The sequence below is a fragment of the Xenopus laevis genome, chromosome 2S, assembly GCF_017654675.1.
Source record: "Xenopus laevis strain J_2021 chromosome 2S, Xenopus_laevis_v10.1, whole genome shotgun sequence".
Classification (NCBI taxonomy): Eukaryota; Metazoa; Chordata; class Amphibia; order Anura; family Pipidae; genus Xenopus; species Xenopus laevis.
The window spans coordinates 2988196-3004925 of NC_054374.1; the positions used below are offsets into that span (position 1 = coordinate 2988196).

At 39.5% G+C, this 16730-nt stretch overlaps 1 protein-coding gene across 1 annotated transcript; it reads left to right on the top strand.

Moving 5' to 3' along the window:
• Window positions 1-684: 684 nt before the first annotated feature.
• Window positions 685-15261, top strand: serpinf2.S (serpin peptidase inhibitor, clade F (alpha-2 antiplasmin, pigment epithelium derived factor), member 2 S homeolog). The gene is made up of 8 exons (NM_001094352.1): window positions 685-715; window positions 1102-1165; window positions 4974-6021; window positions 6703-6846; window positions 7689-7892; window positions 12958-13100; window positions 13351-13555; window positions 14462-15261. The coding sequence occupies exons 2-8, from the start codon at window positions 1106-1108 to the stop codon at window positions 14773-14775; spliced, it is 2118 nt and encodes a 705-aa protein (NP_001087821.1). The 5' UTR covers window positions 685-715; window positions 1102-1105; the 3' UTR covers window positions 14776-15261.
• Window positions 15262-16730: the final 1469 nt, after the last annotated feature.

Here is a 16730-nt window from a genome sequence, read left to right on the forward strand (position 1 = left end):
TTCACAAAGGGCAGTTGGAACCTCAGTTGAGATTTCAGCAGTTTAATCCTCAGCACAATTTCCATTGGACAGTCCTAGTGATATAATGAATCCATAGAATCATAGGAGGGATACTTTGAACTTTATATTAAACTACAAAATAGAATATACCAGTGTGGCGTGATGTCATGCTTCTTGCACCAATTACACCACCTAAATCAGGGATCCCCAACCTTTAGAACCCGTGAGCAACATCCAGAAGGAGTTCAGGAGCAACACTAGCATAAAAAATGTTCTTGGGGTGCCAAATAAGGGCTGTGATTGGCCATTTGGTAGCCCCTATGTGGATTGTCAACCTACATTGAGGTTCTGTTTGGCAGTGCATCTGGTTTTTATACAACCAAAACTTGCCTCCAAGTCTGGAATTCAAAAATAAGCTCCTGCTTTGAGGCCACTGGGAGCAACATCCAAGGGGTTGGAGACCAACATGTTACTCATGAGCTACTGGTTGGGGATCACTGATCTAAATAATGTGGGGGTGTCTCAGAGGCAGACTGGGTGCGCGTAGGTTACAATGTGCGGCTGGAGCTAATGTTTTGCAATCTAATCAAACAGTAAACAGGGGAAGTTGCACAAAGAATTTCAACATGGGTGGGAAGGGCTTATTAAGAAGCTGAGAAACTGGAATTTGTTCCCTTTCTGAAAGGCTCAGACGGGTTAGACACTGTAGGAATAGGTAAGTCTGGAAGAGAGAACATTTGGGGCCACGTCATGTACCCTGAGCTACTTTGCCCAAATGTATTAGATAATGGAGGGCTCGTTATGGAAAATAACAATTATATGTGGCAGCAAGATCACAACAAAATGCACTGTACTGTCTGCAGGTTATACGACAACTCCCAGCACCCCTTATGGATCTCAACTGTCAGACTGCTGAGACGTGCAGTTTTGCAACAGCTGAAGGCTGTGTTTTGTGTAAATAACTACTGCAGAGACAAAACTGCTTCCCCATAAGGATCTTAAACATCCTGAATGAGATAACATAGAGACATTTGGGAGAAGTCAATTGAGGTTTAAGATTTCCTAATTTATTAACTAATTATGGTTCTTTTTTCTTTGTAGGACAATGGAGCGGCTGCTGCTGCTGTGCCTGATTTCTTTATCTGGAATAGGCGGCTTATTGGCTGTAAGTATTTATTACAATTTTTATACAAGAGCAATATATAAGATATACAAGATGCACAGAGCAACTCAATGGGAAGTTAATATATAGATATTGCTCCAGTAGGGTTGGCCATGAGAAGGATCAAACTTGTAGAGCGTGTATCGCTATAAATATTTGTCTGCATTTTAAGGGCTGAGAATGCAAAGGTGCCATTGGTCAAAGTGGAAATATGTGGAATGTCTTACACAACCAACCAGTACAATCCCACTGGAATCCTGTGTATGAGGGTGTTCAGTTGCTTGGATATGAAATGTTTTAGGTTTTAGTTAGTGGTGGGGCCCTGAAAAGAGTATTTAGTATTGTTTATTAGGATACAGGGGGCCCAACATATTGCTTGCTCAGGGCCCACGTGGAAAAAGTGATTGTTAGATGTTATTTAGATTGTTAGCTCTTGTGCACAGTGCTCTCTGATCCTAGTTTTATTATCTTTCCTTTGTCTGTTCGATTATTGTAAGGCCGCTGTTTTTTTTGTTTTTTTTTAAATAATTGCAGTGCTGCCAGTTGAGCCGTAACAATTGCCACTTGGAAGACAATCCATGTTGTAAAGCTAGTGTATTTTAGTTGTAATATTGGTGTGTAGGTGCATCTCAGGTCATTTTGCCTGGTCATGTGATTTCAGAAAGAGCCTGCACTTTAGGATGGAACTGCTTTCTGGCAGGCTGCTGTTTTTCCTTCTCAATGTAACTGAATGTGTCTCAGTGGGACCTGGATTTTACTATTGAGTGTTGTTCTTAGATCTACCAGGCAGCTGTTATCTTGTGTTAGGGAGCTGCTATCTGGTTACCTTCCCATTGTTCTGTTGTTAGGCTGCTGGGGGGGGGATGATATGACTCCAACTTGCAGTACAGCAGTAAAGAGAAACGGAAGTTTATCAGAGCACAAGTCACATGACTGGGGGCAGCTGGGAAACGGACAATATGTCTAGCCCCATGTTATAATTTAAAATTAAATATAAAAAAATCAGTTTGCTCTTCTGAGAAACGGATTTCAGTGCAGAATTCTGCTGGAGCAGCACTATTAACTGATATGTTTTGAAAAAAAAAACACTTTTTTTCCCATGACAGTATCCCTTTAACCATCTTAAAACAGGCAGCTACAAATTGCTTATCCCTGCCCCCTCTGGAGGCATCTTCAGGTGATTGCGGTAAATCCTTCGACTTCGATATTCGAAGGGTTAATTATCGAGGGTTAATTAACCCTCGATATTCGACCCTAAGTAAATGTGCCCCTAAGAATCCCGGCTGAATTGAGACACAATATTTTCTGAAGATTAAAAATATGATCTGAAAAAATTCCCTCCCTGGATTTCATTCTCCCTCAAGCAACACCAATTTTTAACCTGGAACGGAGAATCTTTTCCTTTTCTGCTGCTGAAATTGTAACTTCTGGACACCTCCCCCATATACAGTATAAATATTTATATAAATGCAATAAACGGCTAGCCCATAGCAGCGAGCAATAAACGGCTTTGTTCTCAGGGTTTTTGTTTTAGGTGAACAGTGGGTTATTTATTAAAGGCTGAATTTTAGAGTAATGTGAATTTTTTTAAACTATAATAAATGAGATTTTATTTACGATTCGAATGGGAGGTTATTTATAAAGAAAATTCTAATGTCCTGACCCGAAAATTAGAATTTGAACTGAAAAAACCTGCGACTTTTTTTTTTTCTCCAGTTATTTTTGACACCCAACTTTTTTTTTGTGTGCAACATTTTTTTCTCCCATTGGAGTCTATAGGACGTCATTTTTGAAGCAAAACTTGGCAAAAGTTTGGCTCATCACTACTATTAACATTTTCAAATGGTTCAATGGACCTCTGCCATTGACTTCTACATGAACAGGTTTTTTTTGGAGAATAGTCGAATTAGAACGGTTTCCAGGGTCGACTTGTGATAAACAGATGAGTGCTTTATGTCTGACATTCAAATTCAAGTTGGTTGGTTGGTTTAAATTCAAATTTGTGAGTTTTGACCAAAAAAAAAATGTGGAAATTTGAATTTAACATTCAAACCTTAGTAAATCTGCCCCTACATGTTGTTTGGTGATATGGATTACTATACCTGAGCAAATTTAGGGGTTATTTATCAAAGTCCGAATTTATCTCTATATTTTCTGGAAAAAAAAACTCAGATTCAGAACCCAAATCAACACGGGTTTTTTCGGCTTATTTATTAATACAATTTCTCTAAAATTTGGTTTGCTGTAAAAAAATCTGTAAAAATTGCGAAAAATCACGATTTCACGATTTTTTCAGATTTCTCATCCAATTTTCAAAATTGTCAAAATTTGTCATCCGATTTTCACAATTTTTTTCGGATTTTTCACCCAAAAACTCTTATGTTTTTTGCCCGAAAACTTCGGGGTATTGCATGAAACCCAGCGCACATCAAAAAATCATTGGGACTTCTCCCATTGACTGACGGTAAGTAAATACAGTGATGGATTCCTCATGTTTGCCTTTTGAGAAGTTACACACTATGGGGCCGATTCACTAACTTCGAGTTAAGGATTCGAAGTTAAAAAACTTAGAATTTTGAAGTTTTTTTTGGGCTACTTCGACCATCGAATGGGCTACTTCAACCTTCGACTACGACTATCGAAGGATTTGAAGTAAAAATCGTTCAACTATTCGACCATTCGATAGTCTAAGTACTGTCTCTTTAAAAAAAAACTTCGACCCCCTAGTTCGCCACCTAAAAGCTACCGAAGTCAATGTTAGCCTATGGGGAAGGTCCCCATAGGCTTGGCTAACTTTTTTTGATCGAAGGATATTCCTTTGATCGTTCGATTTAAATCCTTTGAATCGTTCGATTCAAAGGATTTAATCGTTCGATCGAAGGAATTATCCTTCGATCGTTCGATCAAACTATCTGCGCTAAATCCTTCGATATTCGAAGTCGAAGGATTTTAGTTCCTAGTCGAATATCGAGGGTTAATTAGTGAATCAGCACCTATATGTGTTTTTGTCTATATAAATGTTGTGCTCATAGCCTCATTGCACCCCCAACTGATGCTTAAAAATGTAGTAATGAGCACAACTTTCCCTTTTTTTTGCAATGTTTATACAGGAGCAATGGCCAGCTCCATGTTGTAGCTCCAATCATTCCCAGCTATAGTCAGGTGATCCCAGTGGTGGCCAATAAAAAGATAGTTAGTGCTTAATATGTCCTAATGCAGCAGTCCCCAACTAAAGAAGTGTGTTGCGTTATAGGGATTGGTGCACGTCTGGAATTGGCTAAATGTTTCTTTTGAGTATGTATACCCAATCAATTAACATCTTCTCCCCTATAAAGGTGACCCTGTGTTGTGTGGCACAGTTATTCAACAAAGGGGATAAAAAAGGCTTGAGCTTCTTGTTTGTTTCTTCAGGACATATCTCCTTCTGTAAATATGGGAGACAGCATAAAAATGCATCCAGACTGTTACAGTTCATTAGGGAGTACTAACGTAAGTAGACAGGGTGCTGATAGTTGAGAGAACAGCACATTAGTGTTTTGAGCAAAGACCTATATCGTGTGCAGGGGATAATAGTGGGGTGTGATATGGAAGATGGGTAAGGCCTGTGCTGCATCAGATTGGAAAGTAAAATCTATATATGGGTGTCACATTTAACTTTTTGCCAGCACCCATCAGTGATATAACATTCAGCACTTATATTTCTACTGAACTTTCTCTCCTGCTCTTGTCTTTATCTTTTAAACAGAGATTAGTGCTTTATGTACATCTGCATAATTCTGATGTCTGAAATTATCTGTTTCCACTCTTGCAGGAAGATAATGCAGAAGTGTCACAGAATGCCCACACAGAAGACTACCCAACAACACTGCACTACACTATAAAACAACACTATGAAACAACTGATACCACAACAGTAACAACCTCTACTTCTGAAGACTCTACGGCTGACACATGGGAAGACCTACACCCTCATGTAACAACGGCCTCTCCCACAAATGACTATGAAACAACAACTTCAAGTGACTGTGATAACCTTGGCCCAAATCATAAGTTGGATGAAGGGCCTGATGAAAAGCCGGAGGAAGGGCCAGATGAAAAGACGAAAGAAGGGCCCGATGAAAAGTTGGAGAAAGGGCCTGATGAAAAGCCAGAGGAAGGGCCCGATGAAAAGTTGGAGAAAGGGCCTGATGAAAACCTGGAGGAAGGGCCTGATGAAAAGTTGGAGGAAGGGCCAGATGAAAAGTTGGAGGAAGGGCCTGATGAAAAGTTAGAGGAAGGGCCAGATGAAAAGTTGGAGAAAGGGCCTGATGAAAAGCCAGAGGAAGGGCCCGATGAAAAGTTGGAGAAAGGGCCCGATGAGAAGTTGGAGAAAGGGCCCGATGAAAAGTTGGAGAAAGGGCCCGATGAAAAGTTGGAGGAAGGGTCCGATGAAAAGTTGGAGGAAGGACCCCATGATAAGTTGGAGGAAGGACCCCATGATAAGTTGGAGGAAGGGCTCCATGATAAGTTGGAGAAAGGGCCCCATGATAAGTTGGAGAAAGGGCCCCATGATAAGTTGGAGAAAGGGCCCCATGATAAGTTGGAGAAAGGGCCCCATGATAAGTTGGATTCAGGAGCAGATGAGGAGCACCCAAGTGAAGTTGACAATCCTTATAAACCTCTGCTGGATGATGATGACAATGAAGTAGAACAGGAATGCTGTGATGAAAATGTGTCACAGGAAGAGATGCGCAAATTTTCTCAATCGATTACATCCTTCAGCATTGATCTGTTGAAAGAAATTGATCCAGAATCCAAAAAGCCCAGTGTTGTCATGTCACCATTTAGCATTGCTTTAGGGCTGCTCCAGCTGTCACTAGGTAGTAACCAAATCTGGGCAAATGTTGGGTCTTGCAATGGATTAACTGTGAAATTTGCTCAAAATATGAGCTTTTAATGGTTTTGTAGACTCGGATTTCTAAGAAACTTTGTTTTATTCAGCCCTCCAATTTGGAACTGAAATTGCCTTGTCGCTATGACACCAACTGCCCTAGCAATCAGACAAAGGCTTCAGTAGCCGACACGATGAGCAACGGGGATGGCTCAAACACAAAGATGAGCAATACAATCAGTAAAAATCTTGCTTTAGAATTTAGTTGTTGGGCACATCTGAAGCTCAGAACCAAACAAGTTAAAGAAGGCTAAATAGGAGTTTTGTAATAAAGGAACTATGTTTTTGCAGGTAGTATTAGAATTGGTAACTATGGGTTACTGAACCTGGGCAAACATAGTGTATTTTTATTTGTTATGGTGGATAAAGTTTAAAAAATCCATGTGCACAATTATCATGACCTTCAGTAATTTTTATCTATGTATATTGGAGGATGCTGCCATATAGCCCTACTTGGCAAAGGTCATCTAAAAAATATATTTAGACTCCCAAAGGCAATATGTAAATTGATAACCCTTTAGGATATCTTTTCCTTTTAAAAAAAGATAGTGGAGATCCGAGGCTTAAGTTTTTGCTGACCCGTTTCTTCATTGTTCCATTGCTTTTGTAGGTTCTGGGAAAGAGATGGAGGAGAAGTTGATGAAGACACTCCATGTGGAGTCATTGCACTGTCTTCACAACAAGCTTAAAACTGTCAGAAAGGAGCTCACAAAATCTATCCTGAGAACTGCTACCCGCATATATCTAAAGAAAGGTTTATATCACTCCTTATAAAAGGGTCTTGCTGGAATGAGGCTTTGTTGGGACATGACATGGGAATGGTCTTTAAATTCAGTTCCCTGATCCTCTGATCACCCAAATATGTTGATGTTTGGGACTGGGGAAAATAAGGGTTTTGCAACTTTAGATCCATGTTACAGCAACATGGCTGGTCGGGTCAACTGATGATTGACTATTTGGCCAATTAGGTTGGTGAAAGACAAAAAACATAAAATAATTGATTTTTGAGCTCTCCCACTGTCATTGGGTGACTTGACCTGGTAAACCTTTTTGGTTTCCCCTTAAGGCCTCCATACACGGGCTGTAGACAGAGCAAGTCGGCAGCTTATTGGCCCATGTATGGGGCCCTCCAACGGCTTCTCTGATCGATATCTGGCCGAAAGCGGCCTCATTTAGATCGGGCAGGTTAAAAAATCCCGTCGGATGGCGGCCGCATCTCTCAGTTGATGCGGTCCTGCGATCCAACCTCCCATATGGACTGCATTGTGATCCGATCCTTGGGCCCATGATCGGCTAAGCCCAATATCACCCACTTCAATGAGGGCATATCGGGTAGAGATCTGCTCGTTTGGTGACGTGGCCAAACAAGCGGATCTCTCTGTTTATGGCAGCCTTTAGTCATTTTGTTTCAGCTGCTCTAATGGTTTAAAAACAGAAAAAAAAGGTTTTCAGCGCCATATTTTCCTACAGGTGCACAAAAAATCCTTTTCTATTACCGCTTGATTGCTCAGTAGCAGATGCAACTTGTTCTTTCTGAAAATATTGTTTTTAATAGAATTCCGTATTAAATATGGTTCATCATTTCCCTTTTTGCAGGTTTTAAAATAAAAAAATCTTTTTTAAAAAGATCTGAGAAGTGGTATGGATCAAAGCCTTTGAATCTGGCCAACACCAAAAAACAGAATCTGGATTCCATAAACAAATGGGTCAAGGATGTTACAGAAGGGCAGATCCCACAGTTTCTCTCTGATCTCCCACAAAACGTTGCGTTAATCCTGCTGAATGCGATGCATTTTAAAGGTACGTAAAATGGAAATATTTTAAAAGTTTTTATTCATGCAAAGACTTTTTCAGGCAAAGCTGTTTTTTTTTAAATGAGTTGCATGTTTGGTCGAATTGTCATGAAACCTGCGGGTTCTCCAGTTGTTGGGCTACAGTAAAAATGTCTAGCAGAGCATGGGAATTTGTAGTCCAGAAGCAATGATGGGTCAATCTGGGGAGACAATAGAAAATATGGATTTGGACTTCTTGGTAAACCATTGTGAAATGTTTCTCTTGTTTTTTTTTTTAAATACAGTATTTTTTCCATAGATTTCCTTTTGCACTAATGGCAGCATTGTATATGGAGAATATGTTATTTTGTGCTGTAGAGAAAAATCTGTTTTCACTCTTTCATAAATATACCTCTAAAACAAGGGATAATCTTAGAGAATTTGCATGTGGCTTGGAAGAGTAGAGGGAAAATGCTGTAGATACACCAGTTTTGAAGGTCACCTTTTTTTGCATAGATATAAAGAAACCGATTTCTTTTCAAGTAAAAGTGATAATTTGGAAATTCTCAAAACATCCCTTAGAAATAGCCTTCTTTGCTGTTGGAAGTATTGGTCTTTTGCATAGAGAACAAATGAGCTGGAGATGAATCAAGGTTTGTTTGACTAGATCACAGTACAGAGGAGACTACTAGATTGTGGTCTTTATTAGGGTATAGGTACTGGTCCACTTGGCACAATATGGAAGCAATACGTGGGAGAGGAATGCTGTAGATAAAGAGAAAAGGCACCAGAGCTTGAGTGAAGGAAGGACACAGCATTTATTATAACTATATAATTGTTTTAACGGCAAATCCATTAATGCCAAATAAATGAATATGAGAACATTACTGAATCTATATGTATTTATGGCAATGACACCCAGACTAAGATTTGTGGAGAGGTCACAAAGGCCCGAGCCTAGGACGACAAATTATTAGGGATGACATGCCGCCTGGCCACTTGCTGAGGAGCACTGGGGTGTGGATAGCGGGCTCTAGGACCACTAGACGAGCCAGTGATCCAAATATGGCTCTGATGACACCTAGTCAGCATCCGTCCATTTAACAGGCCACCTATTTATTGACCTTTTGTGAAAAGGCCAAGATCGAACTGGGGAGGGGGGTTGGGGCCCACCAGGGCTGCCACATCAGGGCCCCCACCCCCCAAGGGCCCCCCTCCCCAGTATGCCACCCTCTGCCCTCTTCTGTCTTCCTCGGAGCATACTGTACCTACTTCATGCGAGCGAGTGAGGAGGCGGGATAAGTGAGCGGAGTGGTTAGGGCAAGTGGGCGGATTGGCCGACGGGGCCCACAAGGGCTGTGGCCCACCGGGTCCTTTCCCGGGGACCCGCTGATCCATTCCGATGCTGGAAAAGGCTAAGCCTTATCCAACTTCTAGCCATGAGCCCTTCGGTTAAACCTCAAATTTTCCTCGATGCTGCACCAATATATATATTTTTTAATGATGAAGGATTTATCAACATGTTTTTGGGAGGGTGCGTGGTGGATTCAAACAAGACAGCTATCCAACCGCCACAAAAAGTGGTATCTGATCTGGCACCCCTTTTATACCCCCGAAATTTCCACTCTTAAGAACACGTGGTTCCAGGGCCCAATCATGCCCTGATATAACCTTGTCCCTTTGAAATCGTAACCCCAGAAATAAAAGTTTCCTCTGGTAACAAACAGTGACTGCTCTCCTACTGAACTTACAACATTAGCCAATGCACTGCCAGTAACCCTCCCATGCAGACCCAACAGAAATTAATTCCCCAGTAACTTACATTTGTTGAGAAAGCATCTATTAATAGTTCAGCAAACATTAGGTTTTAGTTACTAGGGATGCACCGAATCCAGAATTTGGTTCGGGATTCGTCCTTTTTCAGCAGGATTCGGCCAAATCCTTCTGCCCGGCCAAACCAAGTCCTTATTTGCATATGCAAATTAGTGGCAGGCAGGGAAATCACATGACTATTTGTCACAAAACAAGAAACTCAATTTTTTCCCTTCCCATCCCTAATTTGCATATGCGGATTCGGTATTCGGCCAAATCTTTTGTGAAGGATTCAGGGGTTTGGCCGAATCCAAAATAGTGGATTGGGTGCATCCCTATTAGTTACTATACCTGCAGGGAAACATACTGCCATCTAACAAAATTATTTTAATAGAAATAAAAAAGTGTAATATTGAATCTGGGAAATCAATCACCTTCTCACCGCAAATAAATTTTATACAGTAGAACCATTTTAAAGGGAACCAGAAAATCTATCTATTGGTGGGACCACAAAAAAGTGTAAATTAAGGGACTACGTAAAATAAGGGTATGTAAAAGTGAAGTTTTACTCTAATAGGTTTGAATCTCCCAAGACTCAAAACTTCTTCTTCTTCAGGCGGCTGCCACCAAAACTTCCCGTAGGCCACTATCAACTTCAGGACACACATTAACACAAAGCTCTTTAGGTTTCAATCATCCTGATAACTGAGACAGCAACTGTCATTGAAGCCTTACTAGTGCAAACATTGGTGAAGAAACCTTTCTTAGATGATGTCATTTCCTTGTTTTCTTGCATGTGTTTCCTGTTTGGACCTTCATCACAAGGCAGTGCATTGGCCAACGATAAAGTGTCTGGTTATAATTTCTTAAACCTGAAGCAAACGCTATGTCTGTTGGGACATCCACACCGGATTGTTCTATGAGTCTAGGAAACAAATTGTATTCACTGCACCTGTGGGTATTTTAATGGTAATGAACCTCATTTTCTAATAAAGTAACATCGGTGAAAATTAAAAAGCCCACCCAAAACACTATGGCATTTTAGATGGTTCCTGGGCTCTACTGCTTGTCGAGCATGTTTGCCAATTTGGTTACCTTTTGTTTGTGCTGAAGTTAGTTATTTAAAGGGCATGTAAGGTGTATAATAGAATAAGGCTAGAAATGCTGTATTTTGTATACTAAACATAAACATGAACTTACTGCACCACAAGCCTAATCAAACAAATAATTTATGCTTTCAAAGTTGGCCACAGGGGGTCACCATCTTGTAACTTTGTTATACATCTTTGCAAGACCAAGACTGTGCACATGCTCAGTGTGATCTGGGCTGCTTAAAGATCGTCATAAACAAAGCTGCTTGAGTTCTGCACGGCTGGGAAGTAAGGCGGGGGCTCCCCCTGCTGTTCATAAGTATGACTGTTTCCCTGCAGAGCAGTTAGGGACCGTCTGACAATTCCTATCCACAGCAGTAAATGAAGGGAGAATTTCACTGCATACAGTCAGGTTTCTTATAAAAATGGTACACATTTCTTGATCAAAGTATATTAGAGATAGGTTTCTTTTTCATTAAAGAAAGTAAAAATGGGTTTTTATATTTTTGCCTTTACATGCCCTTTAAGTTATTCTGCATTTCAATAATACAAAAAGTCTTTATTTTACATTATGTATAAAAAATAATAGCCGTACACGTTTCGTGTCACCTAAGGACACTTAATCATAGGCTAAGAAAGGGAGCCCCCCTAAAAGACGTATTAGGCCCATCTGTCAATCAAAATATGACCCAGACCTCAGCATGAAGAGATCATGAAGAGTGACAGGTTGTAGAGAGTGAGATACTGAAGAGTAACTGTATTAGTTCTTAAATACTACAGAATTTTTAATTGATTCTGTTTAGAAAGTGTCTTAGTTAAGTGAGATGAAGTGTATATTCAATTTTTGCGATAGATCCCCTTTAAACAGCTACAGCTTTGAGCATAGCTGTTGGTCGCAAGGTGTTAAAGGGCACCCAAATTCTGGAGGGCAGCAGCTTGGTGTCTCCTGACTGAAACATTTTCTGAAGGTATGAAGCATCCCTCTTTGCTCTGTAACTGCAGCCATCCCAACCTGTGGATACCTTTGCCTGATATCTGGGGAAAAGTTTTCATTGTGTCTAGAAAAACTGAGCACCTGGTTCCCCCTAAAAAAGTCCACTGATATTATGGTCAGTCTCAAAGACACATCTTGGGCATAAATGGGAGCTGATGGTTCGGCACAGCTATTATGGAGACCAGCATTTGTGTTGTTGTTCCTAGCAGCATGATTTCATTGGAAACCAGTCCCAGGTTGTGCCCTCATGAGTTCAAGTGTTACACTGGCACATATATCGACTGCTTTTATAATACAACTCCCAGCAGCCAGGGGAGTTACAGTTTATAGCCTTTGGTTTACCTTTATCCCTGAGGCAGCCTTGCTGAGGTCTAGAGCAAATACACTGTTGGCCTACTCTAAAATAATGTGAGCATGTTGACACAGGCAGGACTTAAGTCCAAGCTGCTTGAAGCCAGTAGCCATTTTTTCTATAGAATTATTAGCTGAGCTAAAAATTACAAATGTATTCACAATGACTATCCTATGGAAAATTCAAGTGACCAGAAACAAAAAGGAAAAAGGTACAGATATAACCAAACATGGTTGAGGGAGTTGTTTTGGTATCTTGCAGCTTGTAGTCCAACAAGGAAACCCAACTCTTGTCACTCTGGGGGACTACAGAAAATGCGGACCATGTTGCAGCTAAAAATCTGCATACACATGGGACTTGGGGTATCTTTGACTACAGACTTCAAATGTGATGTTACCTTATTGGTGAAAGTTTCTCTACACGGTGTCTTGTATACCATGGCTGCTGTCCACAGTCCACATTCGTCCATTCTAAGGAAGAAAATATTTAATCTTGAAAACATCTTTGTAACTGAACTGTTGTTTATATTTGCACCTCCTTGACAGTTTCATTCAGCCTATAAAACCTGTTTTGTAATTGGATTACTGTATGTATATGCCATCATTACTAAAATAGTACAAATAGCCCAATACAAACTGATCATTTAAGCTTATATTGTAAACTTTTATCAAATACCCATTGAACAATTATGGTGTGATTATAAGAGACAAGCACTTCTTTGAGAATTGATTGACTTATTATTATTGGTTGCTTATGGGAAGCCTTTGTTGAATGCAAGAAAATTGTATAATGTGTGCCATAACGTCTGTGCTGAATACTAAAAACTCTCCTTCCCCCTGTGCAGGAATTTGGAAAAATACATTTGATCCCAGTTTAACATCTGAGGACACTTTTTATATCAATGATGACGACGGTATTCAAGTGGAGATGATGAACGCTCCGAAATATCCTTTCAGCTGGTTGCACTTGGAGGCCATTGAGGGTCACGTGAGTTATTAACTTACAAATAGGAGGAGACCAGAAGACACATCTACACTTCAGCTGAGAATAAAGCTTTAGATATTCTGGCTTAATTTCTATGTTCAGGCCCGGATTTCTAATTTTCCTAGACTAGAGGGTCCTTGTGCCCCCATGAGTGAAAAGGCACATGTGTAAAATATTTGAATACTTAATAATACTACTTTAATGTTCATAAACACCATTATTAAATGCTTTTTATTTTTCTTATCTTTTGCAGGTAGCTAAATTGCAATTCAAAGGAAATATGAGTTTTGTTATCCTAATGCCTTTCAGTTCAACCTGGGACCTCTCAAAACTTCTGGCCAATTTTAATCAAACTGACCTCTACAGTCGATTCTCTAAGGAGAAGGTCTCTAATTTGAAAATGCCTAAACTAAACTTGGACTATAAACTGGAGCTTAACGAGGCTCTCACAAACCTTGGTAAGTTCAAATCATTTCCAAGCAGATATTCTCTGAAGTTTTGTTTGGTTTAGTTCAGGTAACCTCTACCATCATGTAGTCAACTCTCCTTCAACCATGACTCCCACAATGCATTGGATGTTCTGAAATTAAAAGAGCAAGTCACTGAGGGTTTTAAATTTTAGAAAGGCTACTACAGCACTGTTTTGTGGTTATGTAGTCAGGACTAGCAGTGCAGGGTAGCAAAAGATAGACAGATGAAGCTTTCAATCGCTATTCCATTCACAATTGCAAAATCACTGTTAATATATACTAGAAAGTTTTATATTTGGGTCGTCTTCCCAAGTGCACACTCAAGGTTTGTTTATGCCAGGGATCCCCAACCTTTTGAACCAGTGAGCAACATTCTGTATTAAAAGGAGTTGGAGAGCAACACTAGCATGACAAATGTTCTTGTGGTGCCAAATAAGGGCTGTGATTGGCCATTTAGTAGACCCTATGTGGATTGTCAACATACATTGAGGCTCTGTTTGGCAGTACAACTGTTTTTTATACAACCAAAACTTGCCTCCAAGCCTGGAATTCAAAAATAAGCTCCTGCTTTATGGCCATTGAGAGTAACATCCAAGGGGTTGGAGAACAACATGTTACTCACGAGCTACTGGTTGGGGATCACTGGTTTATGGTCACATAGAACTTGCTTGATGGGGCACAGCATTACTGTACATTCTTTCATTTTGTGCAACTACATGTCCAATTTTATATGCATGCACCTTTGACTGCTAATAGAAATAGTGTAATAGTAATACCATAGTATACACTGAATAAACTATAAAATATTTTATAAACAGGGCTTAATGATGTCAAGGTGGCTAATGTCTGTGCTATATAAGAGAGTGGAATATTCCCCATGTCATTTCTTTGCAGGACTTGGGCAGCTATTTACTAATCCAGATTTAAGTGGAATAAGCGATGAGCCATTGTTTGTATCCAGTATCCAACACCAATCATGTCTAGAGCTGAATGAGGAAGGGGTTGAAGCATCCGCAGCCACAGCTGTGATCACATCTCGTTCACATTCGATTTACCGCATCGATCGTCCGTTCATATTCTTCCTCTTCGAGGACACCATGGGTCTACCACTATTTATGGGGCAGGTCCGTGACCCTAGTTCAGGATATCAGAAGAAGACCAATGCCAAAGACAAGAAAAACTTCAATAAGGGCTTCTTGCCAAAATAGGAATTTGTACATACAAAGAATATGGGACTCCATCCTGCTCTGTGAAACTGAACATTTAAACAGCCATTTATCAAGCTTTCATATTTCATTTTTGTATTTTTTGATGAATAAAAAATAGAGATGTATACTCAGGGTTCTTCTAGTATGTCTTTGCTTTTGCAACTGAAAGTTCTTGGAAGTGAAACGCTCAGGAGAGAATCCAAATATTCTATATTTAAGAAGAACTCACTTGCTGTGTGCCTGTTTATAGTGCCCATAAGAGCTATACCAGTACAGGACTTAGATTGGCAAAAAAAAAAAAGTTCTAATGTGTTTGTGTTTTCTTTTTTTTTTTTTTTTAAATTTGATGTATTCTTTGTCTTCCTTACATTGTGATTATTGATAACCTGGTATTTATGGTTTTATGTTTGTCCAATCTGTGAGCTGCATGGGAAATGTTTTAATCTGTTTTATCTTTTTAATAAATTTTTATTGTGACCATCTTAATAGTGCTTTCTATATACTTGAAGAGCTTAAGGGAAGAGACACAAGGGAAGATTCGGGGAGATTTAGTCACCTGTGACTAATTGCCTCTTCTTTTGGTGACCAATGTCCCCGAAAAGCCTTCCCACCGGCTAGATTCTAAATCGCTGGCGGGATGGCACTCTGAGCGCTTCGTTGAAAGATAAAACGTGGCTTGTGCGTTCATACAGCGTGAGATGCATTTTCTCCTTCTACAAATAAATGCTCCACTCAAGTGGATTTGATTAAATTTGCCTAATGGTGCTTTTCAAAATATATGACCACGTAATGAAAGGGGAAAGAAATGGATTAAAAAAAAAAAACAAATCAAAAGATTTATACATTTAGTCAAATAACGGTAGTGATAATAAAGGGTGAAATACAAGTTCTAAATTGATTGTTATAACCATCGTGCAAAGGTTATAGAACATTGTTATAAGATTTCGAAGAAGGGTCCATAAAGTGGAATAATTACTCGCCACATTCCTTTCCTGGAGCCTAATCCTCTCTGACAGCAACATCAAAGTCAGTAAGGAGGTTACTTACTAAACTCACGAAATTCATGATTTCTTTTTTAAATCTGACTTTTAAAAAATCACAAATTTTTCTGAATTTATTAAACCCTGAGGATGGAAGAGTATGAATCAGAAAATCCGGCATCTCAGACCTGTCGAGGTTGCATATAAGTCAATGGGAGAAGTCCCAATGATTTTTTGATGTGCGTTGGGTTTCGTGCAATACCTCGTTTTCCGAGTTTTCAGGGAAAAAACATAATAATTCTGAGTTTTCTGATGAAAAATACCAAAAAATCTGAGTTTTGGGGCGAAAAATCTGAAAAAAATCGCTGATTTTTTCCTACTAAGCAAGTTCCAAGCAGATTTGATCTGAGTTTTCAGCAGAAAATGTTGAGATAAAATCGGACTTTGATAAATAACCCCCTAAGTGTACGTTATAGGCCCGTTGAAAAGAAATTCATACAAGAAACTGGGAATGAGCAAAATGATTATGCTATTAACGTCTGGATTGGCTCCAAGCACTTGTCAGGTGATTGTTGGAAATGAATCACCTAAAGTGCCAAAATCATCTTTTATGCCACTGCCTTAATATGTCTTTAGCTATGAGTAACCTCTTCTTCATCCCCCAAAGAATATTTAAATAAAAGTGACTGAGCAAAGTAACAAGTTCAATATAATATTACCAGTATAGTTTAGAAATCAGTGGTAGGTGGGAGAACAAATATTCCAAAACGCAATTCACTTTTAAAACGTGGCTTGTGCGTTCATACAGCGTGAGATACATTTTCTCTTTCTACAAATAAATGCTCCACTCAAGTGGATTTGATTAAATTTGCCTAATGGTGCTTTTCAAAATATATGACCACTTAATGAAAGGGGAAAGAAATGGATTCAAAAAGAAAACAAATCAAAAGATTTATACATTTAGTCAAATAATGG

What these genes read in the sequence shown, in the direction of transcription:
- serpinf2.S (NM_001094352.1), top strand. Translation starts at nt 1,106, where the DNA reads ATGGAGCGGCTGCTGCTGCTGTGCCTGATTTCTTTATCTGGAATAGGC. An exon ending in GAATGCGATGCATTTTAAAG is followed by an intron (nt 7,893 to 12,957) that starts GTACGTAAAATG and finishes CCCCCTGTGCAG; the next exon opens with GAATTTGGAAAAATACATTT. An exon ending in CGAGGCTCTCACAAACCTTG is followed by an intron (nt 13,556 to 14,461) that starts GTAAGTTCAAAT and finishes ATTTCTTTGCAG; the next exon opens with GACTTGGGCAGCTATTTACT.